The sequence below is a fragment of the Sus scrofa genome, chromosome 12 (assembly GCF_054392235.1).
Source record: "Sus scrofa isolate SSC_HxYL_T2T_F1_AM1 chromosome 12, Sscrofa_HxYL_maternal_Yorkshire_Landrace_v2.0, whole genome shotgun sequence".
In the NCBI taxonomy this organism is placed as follows: Eukaryota; Metazoa; Chordata; class Mammalia; order Artiodactyla; family Suidae; genus Sus; species Sus scrofa.
In genome coordinates this window covers 47,094,614-47,115,665 of record NC_139394.1, presented here as the reverse complement: position 1 = coordinate 47,115,665, position 21,052 = coordinate 47,094,614, and the positions used below count along the sequence as shown (strand labels likewise).

General features: G+C 40.8%; 1 protein-coding gene and 1 long non-coding RNA gene across 14 annotated transcripts in view; both read left to right on the top strand.

Annotated features, from left to right (window-relative positions):
• Window positions 1-21,052, top strand: part of RHOT1 (ras homolog family member T1) — a 72,153-nt gene that overhangs the window by 19,341 nt on the left and 31,760 nt on the right. For 7 of the 13 annotated variants that reach the window (XR_014821397.1, XM_003483060.4, XM_005656986.4 and 4 more), the window contains exons 2-8: window positions 1,142-1,200; window positions 2,891-2,972; window positions 5,205-5,248; window positions 6,068-6,121; window positions 6,266-6,318; window positions 13,313-13,421; window positions 13,736-13,837. Coding sequence is in view for 12 of the 13 variants with exons in the window: in XM_003483060.4 (XP_003483108.2) it covers window positions 1,142-1,200; window positions 2,891-2,972; window positions 5,205-5,248; window positions 6,068-6,121; window positions 6,266-6,318; window positions 13,313-13,421; window positions 13,736-13,837 (503 nt within the window). In the remaining variant the exon portion in view is untranslated. The remainder of the gene's footprint in view (window positions 1-1,141; window positions 1,201-2,890; window positions 2,973-5,204; window positions 5,249-6,067; window positions 6,122-6,265; window positions 6,319-13,312; window positions 13,422-13,735; window positions 13,838-21,052) is intronic. The other 6 variants (XM_084985204.1, XM_084985202.1, XM_084985200.1 and 3 more) reach the window with 1 other exon arrangement.
• On the top strand, window positions 15,630-18,014 carry LOC146398260 (uncharacterized). Its single transcript, XR_014821444.1, has 2 exons — window positions 15,630-16,478; window positions 16,745-18,014. It is a non-coding gene; the product is annotated as an uncharacterized LOC146398260 (long non-coding RNA).

The following is a 21,052-nucleotide window of genomic DNA, read 5'->3' as shown; positions in this document are numbered from 1 at the left end:
AAAACAAAAAATATCGGAGTTCCTGACATGGGACAGTGGAAACGAATCTGACTAGTATCCATGAGGATGTAAGTTCCATCCCTGACCTCGCTCAGTCAGGGGTCTGGCGTTGCTGTGGCTGTGGTATAGGTTGGCAGCTGTAGCTCCAATTTGACCCCTAGCCTGGGAACTTCCATATGCCACAGGTGTGGCCTTAAAAAGGAAAAAAAAAAATGTATCATGCATGCCAACCCGAGTTCCACTTATTAGGAATTTACCCTATAGAATGCTCATTGTGGTATGAAAATTTGAATACTGTTCACTGTTAGGAGATTACATTAATAAATTATGACATGTCATACAATGAATTCTTAATACAGCCATCAAAAGATAATGTAGGAGGCTTTTTAAATGTTAGTATAAAGTACATTTATTATTGCTGTTTTTAAAATTATGATAAAATATGCAAAACAAGGGGTTTCCTGGTGGCTTAGCAGCTAAGGATCCAGCATTGCCGCTCTCTGGCGTGGGTTCGATCCCTGGTCGGGAGACTACTGCATGCCACAGGTGCACCTAAAAAAATAGGTATATTTTCAAAACAATATTTAACATTTTAGTCTTTTATGAGTGTATGTTTCAGGGGTATTAATATGCTCACAATGTTGTATAACCATTACCACTTTCTATATCTAAAACTTTTTCTTTATCTCCAGCAAAAGCTCTATATATTAAATAATAACTTTCCCTTTACATCTCCCAGGAGATTTAAAATATTGATGTGGAATACTGCCCAAATTCATGATTAAGTAATAAAGGAAGATTGAAAAATAGTACAGATACTCTCATTCTACTCTGGTAAATTATCATAATATGTTTCTCTAAGTGTAGGAAAATCTGGGAGGCTACATATATTAAACTATTAATGGAAGATACTATGATAGATTTTTACTTTTACATATTTTGATAATTTTTGGTTTTAAACAATAAGTATATGTAAGTTTTCTAAGCAGAAGAAAAGATTTAAGTATTATGCTAAGACTTGGTAATTTGGATGCTTCTAATCTTAGCTAATCAATAACAGACTTTCCTATGTGGGTTGCAAAATTTGAGCTTATGCAGACTGTAAATACTTTATTCAAGTAATCCTTTTTTGTTTTCACAGCTAGAGTTGGGAAGACGTCACTGATTATGTCTCTGGTCAGTGAAGAATTCCCAGAAGAGGTAAACATTTTGATTTCTTTCCTCTGTTTATGTGTTTCTTTCTTTTCTTTTCTTTTTTCTTTTTCTTCTTCTTTTTTTTTTTTTATTTTGTCTTTTTAGGGCTGCATCTGTGGCATATGGAACGTCCCAGGCTAGGGGATCGAATTGGAGCTGCCGGCCTACACTACAACAACTCGGGATCTGAGCCACATCTGTGACCTACATCACAGCTCATGGCAACGCCGGATCATTTCACCACTGAGTGAGGCCAGGAATCAAACCTGCGTCCTCATGGATACTGGTCGGGTTCTTACTACTGAGCCACAACAGGAACTCCCCCTTTCCTATATTTAAAATTTTTTTAATTTTATCAAAATTGAGTTAAAATAAATTCTACGATTTTTCGCATGTGTTTCTTTTCTGATAGTTACGACTTTTAAAAAGGCTCACGTTAGTTTTTACAAGACATCTCTGAAATGTAGTATAGGAGAAAGAACCTAGTTCTGAGTGGGGGGCTGAAAAGGGATATCAGCTCGTCTAAGCTGCATCATCCTCTCTTAAAAATTAAATGTTATGCATAAGTCCAGAATATAAAACATAAATATTCCTTTAGTTGAAGTAAGAGTGAAGGTCTCACTCCCCACCTGCCTGCTATCTGGCGCTCCCCAGTCTGTGAGGTGTTAGAACCATTAGGATTCTGACACACATATTTGAAAACCTCTAATATTATCCACCTGATCATTTTCCAAATTAAAAAATCTAATTCGGGAGTTCCCGTCATGGCTCAGCGGAAACGAATCTGACTAGGAACCATGAGGTTGTGGGTTCGATCCCTGGCTTCACTCGGTGGGGTAAGGATCTGGCGTTGCCATGAGCTGTCGTATAAGCCAAAGACATGGCTCAGATCTGGTGTTGCTGTGGTGGCAACAGCTCCGATTCAACCCCTAGCCTGAGAACCTCCATATGCCGTAGGTGCTGCCCTAAAAAGGCAAAAAAAAAAAAAAAAAAAAAATCTAATTTTGGAGTTCCCCTGTGGTGCAGTGGGAATTGGCGGTGTCTTGGGAGTGCTGGGACACAGGTTTGATTCCCCAGCCTGGCACAGTGGGTTAAGGATCTAGTGTTGCCACAGCTGTGGCTTAGGTCGCAACTGCAGCTCAGACCTGCTTCCTGGCCTGGGAACTCCATATGCTGCAGGCAGACCAAGAAAAAGAAAGAAAAAGAAAAAGTATATATATTTTTTTAAATGTGTTTTGAGTTCCTGTTTTGGCTTACTGGATTAGGAACCAGACATAGTATCCCATGAGGATGTGGGTTCTATCCCTGGTCTAAAGCATTGCTGCAGGCTGCCCAGTAGGTTGCAGGTGTGGCTTGGATCCGCTGTGGCTGTGGCTATGGCACAGGCCTGCAGCTGCAGCTCCAGTTTGATCTCTAACCTGGGAACTTCCTTATGCCACAGGTGTAGCCCTAAAAAGAAAAAAAAAAAAAAAAAGAAACGGAAACAAAAAAAATTAAAAAGTGTTTTATCATTATAACTTTAATATAAGTATTCATCTGTGGTAAAGCACAAAAATAAGCATTTACAAGTATAGTAAATACCTGTAAAGGTAAGTATGGGCAAAGGGGCTAATATATGGATAAATTTACATATTGCATTAGTAAGTTTGATAGTATTCAAAGATTCTTCCTTTTTTATATTTGTTTGCAAACGAAGGTTCCTCCTCGGGCAGAAGAAATCACCATCCCAGCTGATGTCACCCCTGAGAGGGTTCCGACACACATCGTAGACTACTCAGGTAGTGCATATCTTCTGTGGGTGGAGCGGTAGAGTTAATTTCACAGCCCTTAAAACGGTACTTAACTGAGCTTTAAAAGATGGTTAAGGAGGGGTGGCCCTTTTTCTCCAGCAGTAAATAATCATTCACCGTTCCTGTCTCATTTATGTCTCCCTGCCACCCCAAACCCCACATAAAGCCTCCACCATGCGGTTCTCTGCCCCTAATTCGCTAAGTTGGGTTCCGTAATAACAGAAAGAAAGGAGGGGTGAAAAATGACCAGATGAGTCGTACCATCCCTGAATACTCTGTTTACGGAGAGAAGCTTTGGGGTAATTTTGTTGTCAGGCATTCAGGTATGCTCTGATACTGTAGAAAGAGTTCTAATGTGAAAATTTGTTGAGTTTGTCAGATTTTTCCTTAAAAAAAAAAAAGGGGTTAAAATTGTTATCTGTATTGCTTTTTAGTAATGTAAAATTTTTCTACTACTACTTACTTTTTTTTTTTTTGGCTTTTTGCTATTTCTTGGGCCACTCCCGCGGCATATGGAGGTTCCCAGGCTAGGGGTCGAATTGGAGCTGTAGCCACCGGCCTACACTAGAGCCACAGCAACGCGGGATCCAAGCCGAGTCTGCAACCTACACCACAGCTCACGGCAACGCCGGATCGTGAACCCACTGAGCAAGGGCAGGGACCGAACCCGCAACCTCATGGTTCCTAGTCGGATTCGTTAACCACTGCGTCACGACGGGAACTCCATACTAGTACTTACTTTTTAATCATTATATTCTTTTGCTTTGTTCTGGGTCTTCGTTTGGGAAAAAAAAGAGTCAGTTGTTACAGATGTACCACTCTAGACGAGAAGTGTTGATAATGGGGGAAGCTATGTAAAGGCAGGAGCTATATGGGAAATCGCTGTACCTTCCACCCAGTTTTGCTTGTACCTAAAACTACTCTAGGAAATAAAGTCTATTTTTAAAAATGGGTATAACTCCATTGGTAATACTTTGTTTTGCTGAATTGGTGTTCCATATATTCTAAAAATGAAATCAGAACTGTGCAGTCTGATACATTTGACTGTTGAACACTTAAAATGTGTCTGGACTAATTTGAAATGTGCTCTAAGTATAAAATATAAGTGGATTTAGAAGAGTTAGTATGCAAAAAGGAATGTACAATATCCTCATAATTTTTTATTGATTATGTGTTGAAATTTTAGTATTTTTGATATTTTGGGTTAAAGTCATTTTAACTGTTCATTTTTACTTTGAGGTGACTACTAGAAAATTAAAAATTACGTATTTGGCTTGTATCATATTTCTCTTGGACAGCACTGTTCTAGAAGCTGGGGGAGTTGAAAGCTTTCTGCTACCCTTGGTCTTAATAATTAGCTTTATATGCGGAATTATCCCTTTTCAGGATGGGTAGCCACATACTTAGATTCTCTTCAGTATTAGAATTGAAGTCTTATAAGAAGATGTTTAAAATATGGCCAATTATTTAGCATAAACTGAAATACCATTGTACTCATTTTGATATTAGTTTGTATGACAGAAATTACATGCATTTTGGGGGGAGGAACATTTAACATGATCTAAATTAATATGTCCATGATTGCTTTGCTCTTCATTCGTTTGCTTCTCCATCCGAGCTGTATATCATGCCTGTCCCCCGCCCCTGGGGCATCATAGGCACATCCACCCATTGAGACAAGTTCTAGCTAGAGGTGTGGACTAGTGAGAAAGTTCTTGACACTTTACTGTCATGCTCTAGTTTTACTTTAGGCCTGGCTAAGATTACTCATATCTGCTATCTACATCCTAAGCTTGTGTTGCTCAGATTCTCACCTGGCTTTTTGACCCTGTGTGTATAGTCTCTTTGTCTGGTCTTCTGACTCTTCAGCACCCCACCTACTAGCTTGGGTTTCTGATTTCTTTTGCCGGACCCTTCTCAATTTGGGATCAGATGCCAGCCCAGATTGATCACACAATGCCTTCTGCTCTTCTGTGCCCGAGTTATCTTTGTGTAGACGTGTCTTTTGGTGCCAGCCCGCTTCCTTATCATAGTTCAACTCTCCCTTCTCTGGCTTGCCCTTGTCTTTGCCACATTGTCTGACACCCCATCATGTAAATGACCTGAGGCATGAGGGGTGTTTTGAGGGATGTTAGATGGGTGTTGAATGGATTTTAGGTTGGCCATTATTTATTATGAAAGTGTTTAAAATATGAAAAAAATTCTGACTGTCATTTGTAGAAGCAGAACAGAGTGATGAACAACTTCATCAAGAAATATCACAGGTGAGTTAAAAAAAATAGTTGGAGGTTTTTTTGTAGGAAAACAGTGATGGTTCTGTGAGTCTACCATTTCATTCTCTCACTTACCAGGAAAGCTTTTTCTGTTTTTTTTTTTAGGACTGTACCCAAGGCATATGGAGGTTCCCAGGGTAGGGGTCCAATCAGAACTGTAGCTGCTGGCCTGCGCCACAGCCACAGCAACGCTAGATCTGAGCTGCTTCTGCGACCTCCACCACAGCTCACGGCAATGCTGGATCCTTAACCCACTGAGGGAGGCCAAGGATTGAACCTATGTCCTCATGGAAATTGCTTGGGTTCAATACCTCTGAGCCACGATAGGACCTCCTTGTTACTGCTGACTTTGAGTTTGTATTTTTGCTCTAAATCCTTAGGAACTTTTTCCTCTTAGAGGCATGCTAAGTATTTTATTTTATTTTTGTCCTTTTTTTTTTTTTTTTGTCTTTGAGGGCCTCACCAGCGGCATATGGAGGTTCCCAGGCTAGGGGTCGAATCCGAGCTGTAGCCATTGGCCTACGCCACAGACACAGCAACTCGGGATCTGAGCTACATCGTTGACCTACACCACAGCTCATGGCAATGCCAGATCCTTAATCCACTGAGCGAGGCCAGGGATCGAGCCTATGTCCTCATGGATGCTAGTTGGGTTTGTTAACCACTGAGACATGACAGGAACTTCAGTATTTTAGTTTTAAGATTTTGTCCTTCCTTTGGCCCTGATATATTAACTAATGGGTAATTAAATGTTACTGTTTACATTTGTATTCTTTTAAAATGCCATCAGTTTGTTAATTTTTCTTATAGGCTAATGTCATCTGCATAGTTTATGCTGTTAACAACAAGCACTCTATTGATAAGGTATGAATTATGACTTTTTTCACCATATTTTGTTGAATTTCAGTAGGGGCACTTTCAAAATTGGTTCTCAGTTTAGAATTTTAGAGGTCCAAGGGTGGAACATTTTTCTTATCATGGCTTAGCTCTTGTTAATTTTCATTTTAGGTAACAAGTCGATGGATTCCCCTCATAAATGAAAGAACGGACAAAGACAGCAGGTATTTTTTTTTTTCCTCAAACTTTGTATATTGAAAAATTTCAAACCTCAAGAAAAGTTGCAAGGAATAGTACAATGAACATCTGTGAACTATTCACTTAGATCCACCAGTTGTTAACAGTTTGCTGTATTTGCTTTATCTCTAGGTCTGTCTGTTTATATACACATACCTTTTTTGGGGAGGAATTCTTTGAGGCAGCATGTATATTTAAAGCAAAGCAGAAATAAGAACACTGATGCACTGATGCTGTAACAAGCCCTCCCCCTTTTTTTTTTTTTTTTGCTTTTTAGGGCTGCACCTGCGCATATGGAGGTTCCCAGGCTAGAGGTCCAATCGGAGCTGTAGCTGCCGGCCACAGCCACAGCAGTGTGGGATCCAAGCCACATCTGCGACCTACACCACAGCTCATGGCAATGCCAGGTCCTTAACCCACTGATCGAAGCCAGGGATCGAACGCACAACCTCATGGTTCCTGGTCAGATTTGTTTCTGCTCCACCACAATGGAAACTCCCTGCCCTCCCTCTTGAAATGTCTTTTTGAGGCTTGATATTACCCTGGTTTTGGTTTTGGTTTTGGTTTTGGTTTTTATAGGGCCGCTTCCATGGCATATGGAAGTTCCCAGGGTAGGGATCAAATCCGAGCTACAGCTGCCAGCCTGCACCACAGCCACAGCAACTTGGGATTCAAGCCGCGTCTGCCACCTACACCACAGCTCACGGCAGCATCGGATCCTTAACCCACCTAGTGAGGCCAGGGATCAAACCCGAGTCCTCATGGATACTAGTCAGATTCGTTTCCACTGCCCTGCAACGGGAATTCCGACATTACCCCGTTATTGGTTGCTCGCTCTGTGGTCTATGTAAGAGCGTAGGACTTGGAGGAAAATGAGTGACCTTGGAAGTCTGACTTGGCCACTTAGGGGCTTTAGGACTTCAACTTCATTGAGCCTTAATTTCTTCATCTGTAAGAGCTGATGAGAATACTTCTTTTGGTTACGTGTGATTATTTTGGGAATCCAGTGAAATAGTGCATGTGTAAGCGCTTTATAAGTTCTCTAAAAATCTTTAGAGATGTTCACTTAGAAATTCACGTGGGAGATTTCTTTGAAATTCTTTGGGAAATATATGTGTGATGGGGAAAAGCAAGAGAACGCACATTTTTTATTCTTCTGAGCAGAATGGTGGTTCTGGGTTTAAATATTTTGAGTTTTAAATTAAAATGGAAACAAAACATTTTCTTGGAGTTCACGTTGTGGCTCAGCAGTAACAAACCTGACTAGTATCCATGAGGGTGCAGGTTTGATGCCTGGCCTTGCTCAGCCAGTTAAGGACCTGGTGTTGCCATGAGCTGGGGTGTAGGCCAGCAGCTACAGCTCCGATTTGATCCCTAGCCTGGGAGCTTCCATATGCCATGGGTGAGGCCCTAAAAAGAGAAAAAAAATTTTTTCTTGCAGTATTGCTTTAATGGAACATGGTATTTGTGAGACATTTGCATCTTCTAAAATTTTTTGAGATGTAATTGACATAAAATATTATGTTGGTTTCAGGTGGACAGCATCATGATTCAGTATTTGTATACACTGTGAAGTGACCACCACAATAAGTCTAGTTAGCACCTGTCACCATACAAAGTTAACTTGTAGGATTTACTCTCTTGGCCATTTGCAAGTATGCTCTGCAGTGTGCTTGACTGTAGTCACCATGCTGTGCTTTACATCCCTGTGGCTTCTTTATTTTATAACTGAAAGTTTGTACCTCTTGACCCCCCCTCACCTATTTCACCCACTCCCCACCATCCCCTTTTCTCTGGTAGCCGTCATTCTGTTCTCTGTTTACATGATTTTGGTTTTGTCTTTAGAGTCTACATATAAGTGAAATCATGCAGTATTTGTTTTTCTCTGTCTGACTTAACCTCCACTTAGCATAATTTGCTCAAGGTCTATCCATGTTGTTGCAAATGGCAAGATTTCATTCTTTTTTATTGCTGAATAATATTCCATTGTATACTTATACCACATCTTCTTTGTTCCTTTATCCATCAGTGCATACTTAGGTTGTTTCCATATCTTGGCTATTGTAAATAATGCTGTAATGAACATGGGGCTGCATATATCTTTTCAAATTAATGTTTTTGTTTAGATCGGTACCCACAAGTGGAATTGATGGATTATGTGGTAATTCTGTTTTTAATTTTTTGAGGAACCTCCATAGTGTTTTCCTTAGAGATTGCGCCAGTTTATGCTCCCACCAACAGTGCACAAGAGTGTTTGAGTATTCCCTTTTCTCCACATCCTCACCAGCACTTGTTATTTCTTTTTTTTTAGTTGCACCCGTGGCATGTGGAAGTTTCCAGGCCAGGGATCAAACCTGCACCATAGCATCAACCCAGGCCGCTGCAGTGGCAACACTGGATCCTTAACCTGCTGCACCACAAGGGAATTTCCATTGTGGTTTGAATTGCATTTCCCTGATGTGTGATGTTGAGCTTCTTTTTGAGTCCCTGTTGACCATCCTTAAGACTCTTTTTGAAAAAACATCTCTATTCAGATCCTCTACCCATTTTTAAATTGGATTTTGGCTCTTTTGCTATTGAGTTTTATGAGTGCTTTGTATATTTTGGATATTAACTGTTTATCCAGTGTATGATTTGCAGATAATTTCCTTGTATTCAGTACGGTTTCTTTTCATTTTGTAGATAGTGTCCTTTACTGTGTAGAAGCTTTTTGGTTTGATCTAGTCCCACTTGTTTATTTTTGCGTTTGCTGCCCGATCCAAAAATTCATCACCAAGACTGATGTCAAGTAGCTTGTGCCTGTATTTTCTTCTGTGAGTTTTATGGTTTCAGGTTTTACATTCAAATCTTTAATCCACTTTGAGTTAGTTTTTGCGGATGGTATAAGATAGTGGTCTGATTTCATTCTTGTGTATGTAGCTGTTCTTTTTCCCCAACACTATTTGTGAAAGAGACCATCCTTTATTATATGTTCCTGCCTCCTTTGTCATAAATTAATTGACCGTATTGTGTGGATTCCACTGATGTATGTATTTGGTTTACTGCCAAGACCATACTATTTTGATTACTATGGCTTTGTAATGTTTGCAATTAGGGAGTGTGGTACCTCTAGATTTTTTGTTCTTTCTCAAAATTGCTTTGGGTACTCAGGATCTTTTGTGGTTCCATTCAAATTTTAAGATTGGTCTATTTCTTTGAAAAAATGTCATTGGAATTTTGCTAAGGATTACACTGAATCTGTATATAGCTTTGGGTGATATAGATATTTTAATAATATTAATTTTTCCAATCCATGAGCATAGAATATTTTTATATTTCTTTGTGTCTTCTCAGTTTCTTTCATCAGTAACTTATAATTTTCAGTGTGCAAGTCTTTTACCTCCTTGGTTACATTTAAATGGGATTATTTTGTTGATTTCTCTTAGTCTTTCTTTTTCTTTTCTTTCTTTTCTTTTTTTTTTTTTTTTTTTCTTTTGTCTTTTTAAGGCCCCACCCAAGGCATGTGGAGGTTCCCAGGCTAGGGGTCAAATTGGAGCTGCAGTTGCTGGCCTGCACCACAGCTTGCAGAAGTGCTGGATCCTTAACTCATGAACGAGGCCAGGCATCAAACCTGCATCCTTGTGGATACTGGTCAGGTTCTTAACTTGCTGAACCACAGTGGGGTCTCCATCACTCTATCATTGTTTTAAACTTCATAGAGACTTTTTTTTTTGGCTGTGCCCATGGCATATGGAAGTTCTGGGCCCGGGACGTGACCCAAGCCGCTGCAGTGACAGTACTGATTCTTAACCCACTGCAGCACAAGAGAACTCCTGTAGTGATTTATTGACAAAGCTGGAAGGAGCTCTCTAGAGCTGTGCTGTCCAGTGCAGTAGCCTCCAGTCGGCTGTGGCAATTTAACTTTAAGTAAAATTAAATAAAACTAAACAACATCTCAGTTCCTTGGACACACTTAGCCACATTTCAAGTGATCATTAGCCCCTCATGGCTAGAGGTTACCGGGACAGACAGTACAGATAAGATCTCTTCTGTCCTCCCAGGTTATATCTGACAGGACTGTCTTGGAGGAAACAATACCTCTATGCCCCGACGCTTGCTTTTCGTGCTGATTACTTGAACTGTTTCCAGGAGAGATTCTCCAGAGAAGTCAGTTTTGCCAGGATCTGTCAAGCACCACCTTGAACAACTGAAGTTTGAAAATGGGCTCTACTCTGAGGGCTTCGTAAACTGCTCTCTAGAAACCCGCAGGCTGGTTTTGCGGCCCCTTCAGTATGCCGTCTGAAAGGGGCTTTCCGTGTGGTGATCTCACTGAGCTCTCTCAGATGTGGCTGTACTTTTTCCCCTCCCCGAATCCTGTGAGCATATTTATTTCTCTCGGTCTAGTTCTTTATTGTTGGACTTCACATTTTCCCAGTATCGTCTCTCCTGAGCCGCATACCTTATGTTTAGACATCCATCCGTCCTTCCTCCTTTTCTTCTTTTCTTTCTTTTTTGGCCATGCCTGTGGCATGTGAAAGTTCCCGGGCCAGGGATGGAACTCTGCACGCCGCAGCAGCAGCCCAAGCCTCTTCAGTGGCAATGCCAGATCTTTAACCTGCTGTGCCACCAGGGAACTCCCTGCACATACGTTCTTACTTAGGACTTCTTGGACCATTATCCCAGTGTGCCCTTTACTGTTAGGGATGCCCATTACTGTCACCAGAGGTACTTGAAAACAGTGTAGGTGCCTGTGCTCCACCCTTTGAGTCTTAGGAGGTTTGGAGTAGGGCTTGGATCTATGTATTTTTTTTTTTTTTTTTTTTTAAGATCCATATGTTATTCTGAGCACACCTTTGGTTTTAAAGCAGTACATTTTTGGAAACCCTCCTGGCTCCATTAACCTAAATTTGGGTTATGCAGTGGGCCAGGCCTTTTACACATAATAACAACACTATGTGATTAAATAAATGCTTGAAGGTGTTTCTGTCGCATGTGGAATTGCAGCAAGATGATCTGCGTTCCCTTTAAGCTCTCTTGTGGAATGTACAAATAATTCTTCTCCACTGGCCAGTTTTCTTGGGTAATCCTCATTCAGATTTCTCATAGGCCTATCAGATTTAACTTGTTTAAGGCAGAAATCCTTAATTCCCTGCCTATCCCCCCTGCCTCTCCAAAAACGTTTTTCAGTCTTTTCTGTCTCAGAAGATCTGCCTGTTTTGTCCAGCCAAAAAATCTGTTTTTTCTTGATTTCTATTTTCCTTCAGCCTCCATATCTAATCTCCCTGTTGCTTCTATCCATTCTACCTCTAAAATATATCTCACATCTGAATATCTCCTCTCCATCTTCATTGCTCCAATCCAAGATGTCACATTAAAAAAAAAATTTTTTTTTTTGGCCTCACCTGTGGCATATAGAAATTCCCGGGTCAGGTTATCAGATCTGAGCTACAGCTGTGATCTGCACTATAGCTGTGGCAGCGCTGGATCCTTAACCCACTGCACCAAGGTGGGAACTCCAGAAAAGCTTTTATTATTGTCTTTTTTTTTTTTTTTTGCCATTTCTTGGGCTACTCCCGTGGCATATGGAGGTTCCCAGGCTAGGGGTCGAATTGGAGCTGTAGCCGCTGTCCTACACCACAGCCACAGCAACTCGGGATCCAAGCCGGTCTGCGACCTATACCACAGCTCACGGCAACGCCGGATCCTTAACCCACTGAGCAAGGCCTCATGGTTCCTCGTTGAATTCGTTAAGCACTGAGCCACGACGGGAACTCCGAAAAGCTTTTATTATATTATTGGAAAAAAAAAATCAAACATATGCAAAAGTAGAGAGAACAGTAAAATGAATCCCTCTGTATCTATCATCTAGCTTCAGTAATTAACGACTCATGGCCAGTCTTGTTCCATTTTTTACCCGTCCCCTTGGGGTCATTTGAACAAATCACACGTCTTATCATACTGTAAATACTTCAGTATGTATCTCTGAAAGATGACACATGACTGCATTTTAAAATGTGATCAGATCACGTCATTCCCCTACCTGTAATCTATCCACGGCTTCCCATTGTCCACTTAAAATACACACTCTTCCTGCAGCTGCAGGTCCTGTCGTGTCTGGCCTTTGCTCCTTTCTCCAGCCCCATTTCAGGCCTCTCCCCTTTGACACCACTCTCCAGCCGCTCTGGCATTGTTCTGTTCTTTGGACTCATGGGGATGTTTTTTTTTTAGCTTTGGGGCTTTTGCATGTGCTGTCCTATCTTCCCGGCCAGCTCATTCCTGGCTCTTCACCTGACAGGTTCCATTTCATCCTTCACTCCAGGGCACAAGTGCTGCTTTGTCAGGGAGGTTTTTCCCTGAATACCGTGTTATAGTTAGCCGCCTCCCATTACTTTATCCCATATCCCCCTAGTTGTTTCCTTCATTGTGCTTAGGGAATTGGAACGTGGCTTGTTTATTTGCTTATTGTCCATTTTCTGACTTTTAATATTAGAATGCGGAGGGACTTTATCTGTCTTGTGTCTTTATTTTTTATTTTTGGTCTTTTCTAGGGCCGCACCTGCGGCATATGGAGGTTCCCAGGCTAGGCATCTAATTTACAGTTAGTAAAGCCTACACCAGAGCCATAGCAACTTGGGATTCAAGCCGCGTCTGCAACCTACACCACAGCTCACAGCAGTGCCGGATCCTTAACCCACTGAGCGAGGCCAGGGATCGAACCTGACGTTTCATGGTTCCTAGTCAGATTCATTAACCACTGAGCCACGATGGGAACTCTTGTCTTGTGTCTTTAATCGTTAGAACAGTCCCTGGCTTATAATAGAAACTCAGTAAATATTTGTTGAGGATGCATAAGCTCTTTAGGGGGCTTGAGTGGACTACAGTAGGGGGTTCATATTTGGGAGATTAAGTCTTATTGGTTAGTATAGGTTATGATGTACATTAAAATACAAATCAAATGCCTTTTGCCTTCCTTATTGTTATGACGTGCCCTGTTTCTTCCAGGCTGCCTTTGATATTGGTTGGGAACAAGTCTGATCTGGTGGAATACAGTAGCATGGAGACCATCCTTCCGATTATGAACCAGTACACCGAAATCGAAACCTGTGTGGAGGTAAACTTTCCCATTCGATTTTGAAATTTACAGCCGGTCAAGTCTCACACAACTGAGGTTCAGAATAAGAGGGGAAAAGGTGTGGGATGGACTGAGTTTCCTATTGTTTGTGAAGTCCTGTCAACCAAAGAAAGCACAGAACTTGGAGTTTGCCTCTGAGCGCTTTGTAGACAATCATATTGTGATAACCATTAAGAAAAACACATTTTTTCAGTGTCTCCCGAGATCTTAACTACCTTCCATTGATAGTTTAGAAAATGTTTTTAGCTCTCGTAATTGTTTTCAGAGTGAATAATTTTAAACTTTCTTTTCAGTGTTCAGCAAAAAACCTGAAGAACATATCAGAGCTCTTTTATTACGCACAGAAAGCTGTTCTTCATCCTACAGGGCCCCTGTACTGCCCAGAGGAAAAAGAGGTAAAACCTCCATTAGTAGGGGCTGGAATGTGCAGGCAGTAACTCTGTTGAGATAATGATTCTTAGTAACTCTTAAGTATTCATTTAAACTACCGAAATTTAGATTTATTGTTTTCTAAACTGTTGTTTTTCTTGTGCTTTTCTTCAAAGACATTTCACGTTAAATACTCAGAATAATATTTCAGGTGAAACACTGTTTCAGGAAATGCCATTTAAAACAAACAGAAGCATTGGCAATTATAACAGCAAAAGTCTGAAGACTTAACCAATCTACTTGCTTTGCTGCTATAAAATCCACAAACTTAAAAACTCATACAGGAGTTCCCGTCGTGGCGAAGTGGTTAACGAATCCGACTAGGAACCATGAGGTTGCGGGTTCGGTCCCTGCCCTTGCTCAGTGGGTTAACGATCCGGCGTTGCCGTGAGCTGTGGTGTAGGTTGCAGACGCAGCTCGGATCCCGCGTTGCTGTGGCTCTGGCGTGGGCCGGTGGCTACAGCTCCGATTTGACCCCTAGCCTGGGAACCTCCATATGCCGCGGGAGCGGCCCAAGAAATGGCAACAACAACAACAACAACAATAATGCCGAGGGAGCGGCCCAAGAAATAGCAACAACAACAACAAAAGACAAAAAAAAAAAAACAAAAAAACCTCATACAAGCGAAAACTTTGGGTGTTATTTGACAAGGGAACCACATGTAACACAATTTGAATACTCCTTTGTGTTTCTTAGCTTAGAAACGCAGTAATGCCTTAATGAAATATCTAAAATTTAATGATTTTTACCATAGACTTTTAAAATTAATTTTTAGATTGAGGTATAACTCACCATAAAATTCACCCCTTTGAACTATATAATCCATTGATTTATTTTTTTTTAGTGAATTCACAGTGTTGTACATACAGCACCAGAGCATTTCATCACCCCCAAAGACATCTTGTACTCGTTAGCGGTCCCTCCCATTCCCCCACCGCCACCTTCCTGCAGCTTTTGGCAACCACTAATCTCCTTTCCGTTTCTGTGGCTATACCTGTTCTGGACATTTCATATCAGTGGAATCATACAATATGTGGTGTTTCTTTGTCTGGCTTCTTTCTCTTGTTTTCATCTGTTGTAGCAGGGTTAGTAATTCATTCCTTTTTATGGTCAAATAATACTTCCTTGTATGGATATACCACATTTTGTTTATCCATTCATCTGTTGGTGGTTATTTGGGTGGCTTCCACTTTTTGTGAGTAGAGCGAAGAACATTTACACATAAGCTTGAACACCTGCGTTTAGCAGTGGAATTGTTATTTAGCAGTGGAATTGTTATTTAGCAGTGGAATTGCTGGGTCACATGGTAATTCGATGTTTGACTTATTGAGGATCCACTAAACTATATGGAAGTCTGAATTCCTTCACATCTTTTGCCAATGCTTGTTACCCCTTCCCCCACCTTTATTTATAGCCATTCTGGTAGATGTGAATGGTATCCTGTTAGAATTGCATTTTTGGGATGGCTGATGAGGTTGAACATCTTTTCATGTGCTTACTGGCCATTTGTGTATCTCTTTTGGAGAAATGTCTATTTAAATTTTTTACCCATTTCTTGGAGTTCCCATGGCTCAGTGGTTAGCCAATCCGATCAGGAACACTGAGGTTGTAGGTTCGATCCCTGGCCTCCCTCAGTGAGTTAAGGATCCAGTGTTGCCGTGAGCTGTGGTGTAGGTTGCAGACTCAACTCAGATCCCGAGTTGCTGTGGCTATGGCATAGGCCAGCAGCTACGGCTCCGATTAGACCCCTAGCCTAGGAACCTCCATATGCCACGGGTGTGGCCATAGAAAAGACAAAAACACAACAACAACAAAAATAAATTTTTGGGAGTTCCCGTCGTGGCACAGTGGTTAACGAATCCGACTAGGAACCATGAGGTTTCGGGTTCGGTCCCTGCCCTTGCTCAGTGGGTTAAGGATCCGGCGTTGCCTTGAGCCGTGGTGTAGGTCGCAGACGAAGCTCGGATCCCGAGTTGCTGTGGCTCTGGTGTAGGCCAGTGGCTACAGCTCCGACTCGACCCCTAGCCTGGGAATCTCCATATGCCACAGGAGCAGCCCAAGAAATAGCAAAAAGACAATAGATAGATAGATAAATAAATAAATAAATAATTTTTTTAGCCATTTCTTAATTTACTTATTTATTTTGTTGTTGTTGTTGAGTTTTTAAGAAATAAGTTTGCTGGAGGGAAAAAGTTTCTTTCTTTTTTTTTTTTTTTTTGGCTTTTAAGGCCACACCTGTGGCATATGGAGGTTCCCAGGCTAGGAGTTGAATTGGAGCTGTAGCTGCCGGGCTGGCCTACTCCAGAGCCACAGCAACACAGGATCTGAGCCACATCTGTGACCTACACCACAGCTCACGGCAATGCTAGATCCTTAACCCACTGAGTGAGGGCAGGGATTGAACCTACATCCTCATGAATGCTAGTCGGGTTCATTAACTGCTGAGCCACGACAGGATCGCCCCAGAAAAAAGTTTCTTGGGAAGATTTTTCTTCAGGAAAAGTTAATAGCATAGGTGAGTGGTTGGAGTACTGACTCACAGGCCAGATTTGGCCTGCCACCTGCTTTTATATGACCTATGAGCTATTTTACTTTTTTTTTTTTTGGTCTTTTTGCTATTTCTTGGGCCGCTCCTGCGGCATATGGAGGTTCCCAGGCTAGGGGTCCAATCGGAGCTGTAGCCACCGGCCTACACCAGAGCCACAGCAACGCGGGATCCGAGCCGCGTCTGCAACCTACACCACAGCTCACGGCAACGCCGGATCGTTAACCCACTGAGCAAGGGCAGGGACCGAACCCGCAACCTCATGGTTCCTAGTCGGATTCGTTAACCACTGCGCCACGACGGGAACTCCTATTTTACTTTTTTTAGTGATTGGGAAAAAATCAAAAGGAATAATATTTTGTGATGTGAGAAAATCATGTGACATTCAGATTTCATGGTTCATAAATAAATTTTATTGCAACACAGCCACACTTACCCTTTATGTTTGTCTGTGCTTTCTTGCTACAAAGGACAAGAGTTAAGTAGTTGCAACAGAGCCTCTATGTGGTAACTGTTACTGCTGCTGTTCAGTGCACTGCTAATTGCACTGACAGGGTTCAAACACAACAGCAGCATTTCAAGTATCATATGTACCACTGGACTGCAACATTGTATTTTTTTTAATGGGTACATATTTGCCATGCCAAAATGAGAAAAAAAAAAAAGTGGATTTCAGATGGCAAAATAGATATATTTTCTGAGCTTTAATTCTAGCTTTGGTGTTTTTGAATCTCGATGCACATGCAAAGGAAATTTCCGTATTTCCTAATCCATTTGACTCTGCAGTTGAGGAGCTTCCACCTAACTGTCAATTGGGACTGATCAAAATGCAGTGTAATGACGTGTTTATAGGCAAATATCAAGAAAATCATCTAATGTAATTCTGTAAATGTCTTCCAAGTGATGAATATGCTCAATTAAAGTTACGCGTTTATAGATATGTACCGCTACTGAAAGTGTGTATCTGTACAAAAAGACATTTTCAAAGATGAAATACGTAAAATCTCATTATAGACCTCTATTATATAGAACATTTGCAGTTGATTTTCATGATAGGAAATGCTTACTTTTTAAAAAAAAATTGAAGTATAGTTGATTTACAATATTGTGTTTTGGGTGTATAGCATAGTGGTTTGTTTTTTGTTTTGCAGATTATAGTCCATTATAGGTTATTACAAGAGAGGGAACATTAACTTTGAACCCTAAATAAACCGTATGTTATCCCTCTAAGAAGAATTTCCTCCTTCTCTTTAGTAGACCTGAATAGCAAATTTATACTGTTATTATATTTTTAATTTCGTCAATAAAAGCTTTGTGCACATTGATTATCTCTTGATACCTTTGATTTTGCCTGTTGGCCCCCAAAGCCTGAAACATTTACTCTGTGACCCTTTACCAAAAATGTGCTGACCCTGATGTAAATATTAATATGCGTTATCCCTTAATCTGACCCTGATTGACTCTTCCTTAATCCTTGTTTGCTGTTCTTTAATTGAAATGTTTTTTTTTTCTAAGTTGTTCTTAATTCTGTATTTCCCAGATTTCACCTACGAAGAGTTAGTGTACTTGTTAAAAATACAGATTGCATTCTGATTCAGCCAGTTGCTGTATTTCATGATCAAGAAAATTTGGGTATCCGTCTCCTGCTACAGAGATTTACCTCTGAGTTTAGCCTAAATCCCCTCTCTCCTTTGTTCCCAGTTCTTTAATTGCTACGTTTTTCTTAGGCTTATTATTAGTTCTGCTAATCTGCTAATCACCCCTCCCTTCCTAGTAAAACATCTACTACCATCTGTTACTCATTTCTTAGATGGACCTAAGGTAAAATCTGCAACTTTTAGAGACCGTATGTTTTGTTTTATTCAAATACAAGCCTTGATCTAAGCTTATACCAGAATCTTTTATTCCGACACCCTCAATAAACTTTGTTAACACAGCTTTGAGATAGAAATCATCAAAAAGATCATATTCTAAATCAAAGCCTGCATTAAAGCCTAAAGTGTGTTTCCAGTGATAACAGACACCCTCTGACCCGTGGAGTCCTCTGCCTTACCTAATAATGAAAAAGATCCGTGTGAAACGCTCATATGCAAAGTGACTTTATTTTATTACTATAACATTTTTTTTACAGTTCATTGAAGTATAATTTTTAATATATTTTAAAAGGTAGTCATTTTTGGTGTTATATTTTAAAGTGGTTAATATTTAAATTTCAAGCCAGTACCTTAGAGCACTTTTGCTTCTGATATATTCCAAGTTTTAATGAAAAATGCATCACTATTTATTTTTTTCAATTTTTTTTTTTTACCTTTTAGGGCCACACCCCCTGCATATGGAAGTTCCCAAGCTAGAGGTCGAATCAGAGCTACAGCTGCCGGCCTATGCCACAGCCACAGCAAGGCCAGATCCAAGCCTTGTCTGCTACCTATGCTATAGCTCACGGCAACACCAGATCCTTAACCCAGTGAGCAGGCCCCGAGACCAGACACACATCCTCATGAATACTAGTTGAATTTGTAACCAGCCGAGCCACAAAGGGAACTCCTCAAATTACTTTTTTAAATAAAGCATTTTGTGATGAGAAAAAAAAACAGTGGCAAAATAAAAAGTTATTTTTAGACTGTCTTTTGCATCATTCTAGCTATTGCTACTTTTAGAAACATTTAGATTATTATGTAACAGATTTTAAAAAGAAGAGTAAATAAAATGTGATATTTACTAACCTCGAATACCTAATATTAGCATCATATTTATAGAAGCAATTTCTTATTCTTTGCTTAAAAAAAAAATTATCCATGGGTGCCACCATAAAAAAAAAAGGCCAAAAGAAATTTTAGAAATTATCCATGATTGTGGATATGATAGGTTATATAGTCCATTTAATATTCTTTAATAAAGAAAACCCTATCCGTGCTTCCCAAATGTTTGGCTACTTTTTCTCTACTTTTCCCAATCTCTTTATATCTAAGATTTTACCTTTTTATCACTCTATCAAATTGTTCTCCTAGAGCTCCCATTTAAACCAAAAAAAAAAAGTGTGGGGGGGATTATGTATGTTGGGGAAGATAACATTACTTCCTGTTTTTATTTATTTATTTATTTATTTTTTGTCTTTTTGCCCTTTCTAGGGCCGCTTCCCACGGCATATGGAGGTTCCCAGCCTAGGGGTCTAATTGGAGTTCTAGCTCCTGGCCTACGCCAGAGCCACAGCAACGCAGTATCCGAGCCACATCTGCAACCTACACCACAGCTCATGGCAACACCGGGTCCTTAACCCACTGAGTGAGGCCAGGGATCAAACCCGCAACCTCATGGTTCCTAGTTGGATTCATTAACCACTGAGCCACGACAGAAGCACCCATTACTTCCTATTTTTAAAAGAATTTATTTTATGCATTTGAATTTGATAGTGGGATCAGAGCTCCTCATCACTGTTTGTTCTGGATAGCTGTATCACTGAAGTTCATAAGCTAACAGATACACATTTTCTCACCATGCTGTCTCATTTCTCTGATTCTAGTGTCCATGAGAGATCTCCTTCCAAGTGTACACAGTGTCTAAAATCTTCCTGAAAGTTTTATTTTCCAAAAATCGTCAACAGTGATTATCCTGTAGCAATTATACAAATTAGAAACGAGACCTTTTTTTTTCTCCCGGCGCTGCCCATGGCATGTAGAAGTTCCTGGGCCAGGGATTGAACCTGTACCACAGCAGCAGTCTGAGCCGCAGCAGTGACACCACCAGATCCTTAACCTCCCTGTGCTACAAGAGAACTTTTAGGCCTTATTTTTATTTTTTTTGTCTTTTGTCTTTTTAGGGCTGCAGCCGAGGCATATGGAGGTTCCCAGGCTAGGGGTCAAATTGGAGCTACAGCTGCCGGCCTGTGCCACAGCCGTGGCAACACTAGATCCGAGCCGAGTCTGCAGCCTACACTGCAGCTCACGGCAACGCTGGATCCTCAACCCACTGAGTGAGGCCAGGGATCGAACCTACAACCTCACTGGTTCCTCGTTGGGATTTGTTTCCTCTGCACCATGATGGGAACTCCATAGGCCTTCTTTTTAAAGTGAAATATTCTATCCCTTATAAATCCTCAAACAAGGAGTTCTTGTCGTGGTGCAGTGGTTAACGAATCCGACTAGGAACCATGAGGTTGAGGGTTTGGTCCCTGCCCTTGCTCAGTGGGTTAACGATCCGGCGTTGCCATGAGCTGTGGTGTAGGTTACAGACACGGCTCAGATCCCGCGTTGCTGTGGCTCTGGCGGCTCTGGCGTAGGCCAGTGGCCACAGCTCCGATTCGACCCCTAGCCTGGGAACCTCCATATACCATGGGAGCAGCCCAAGAAATAGCAAAAAAAAAATCCTCAAACAAAAATTAAGGAAGTTGTCAAAATACATTTCCATCAGCTTTGCTCAAAAGAGTTTTAGAGTCACAAAAGGCAAGGTTCTTTTAAAATATACTTCTCTTAGTATGGATTCCCTTGGTGACCTAGTGGGTGGGGTTTGGTGTTTTCATGCTGTGGCTTGAGTTCAATCCCTGGCCCAGGAACTTCCGAATGCTGTGGGTATGGCTGTAAATAAATAAATAAAATTATTATTATTATTTTTTGTCTTTCTAGGGCTGTACCTGTGGCA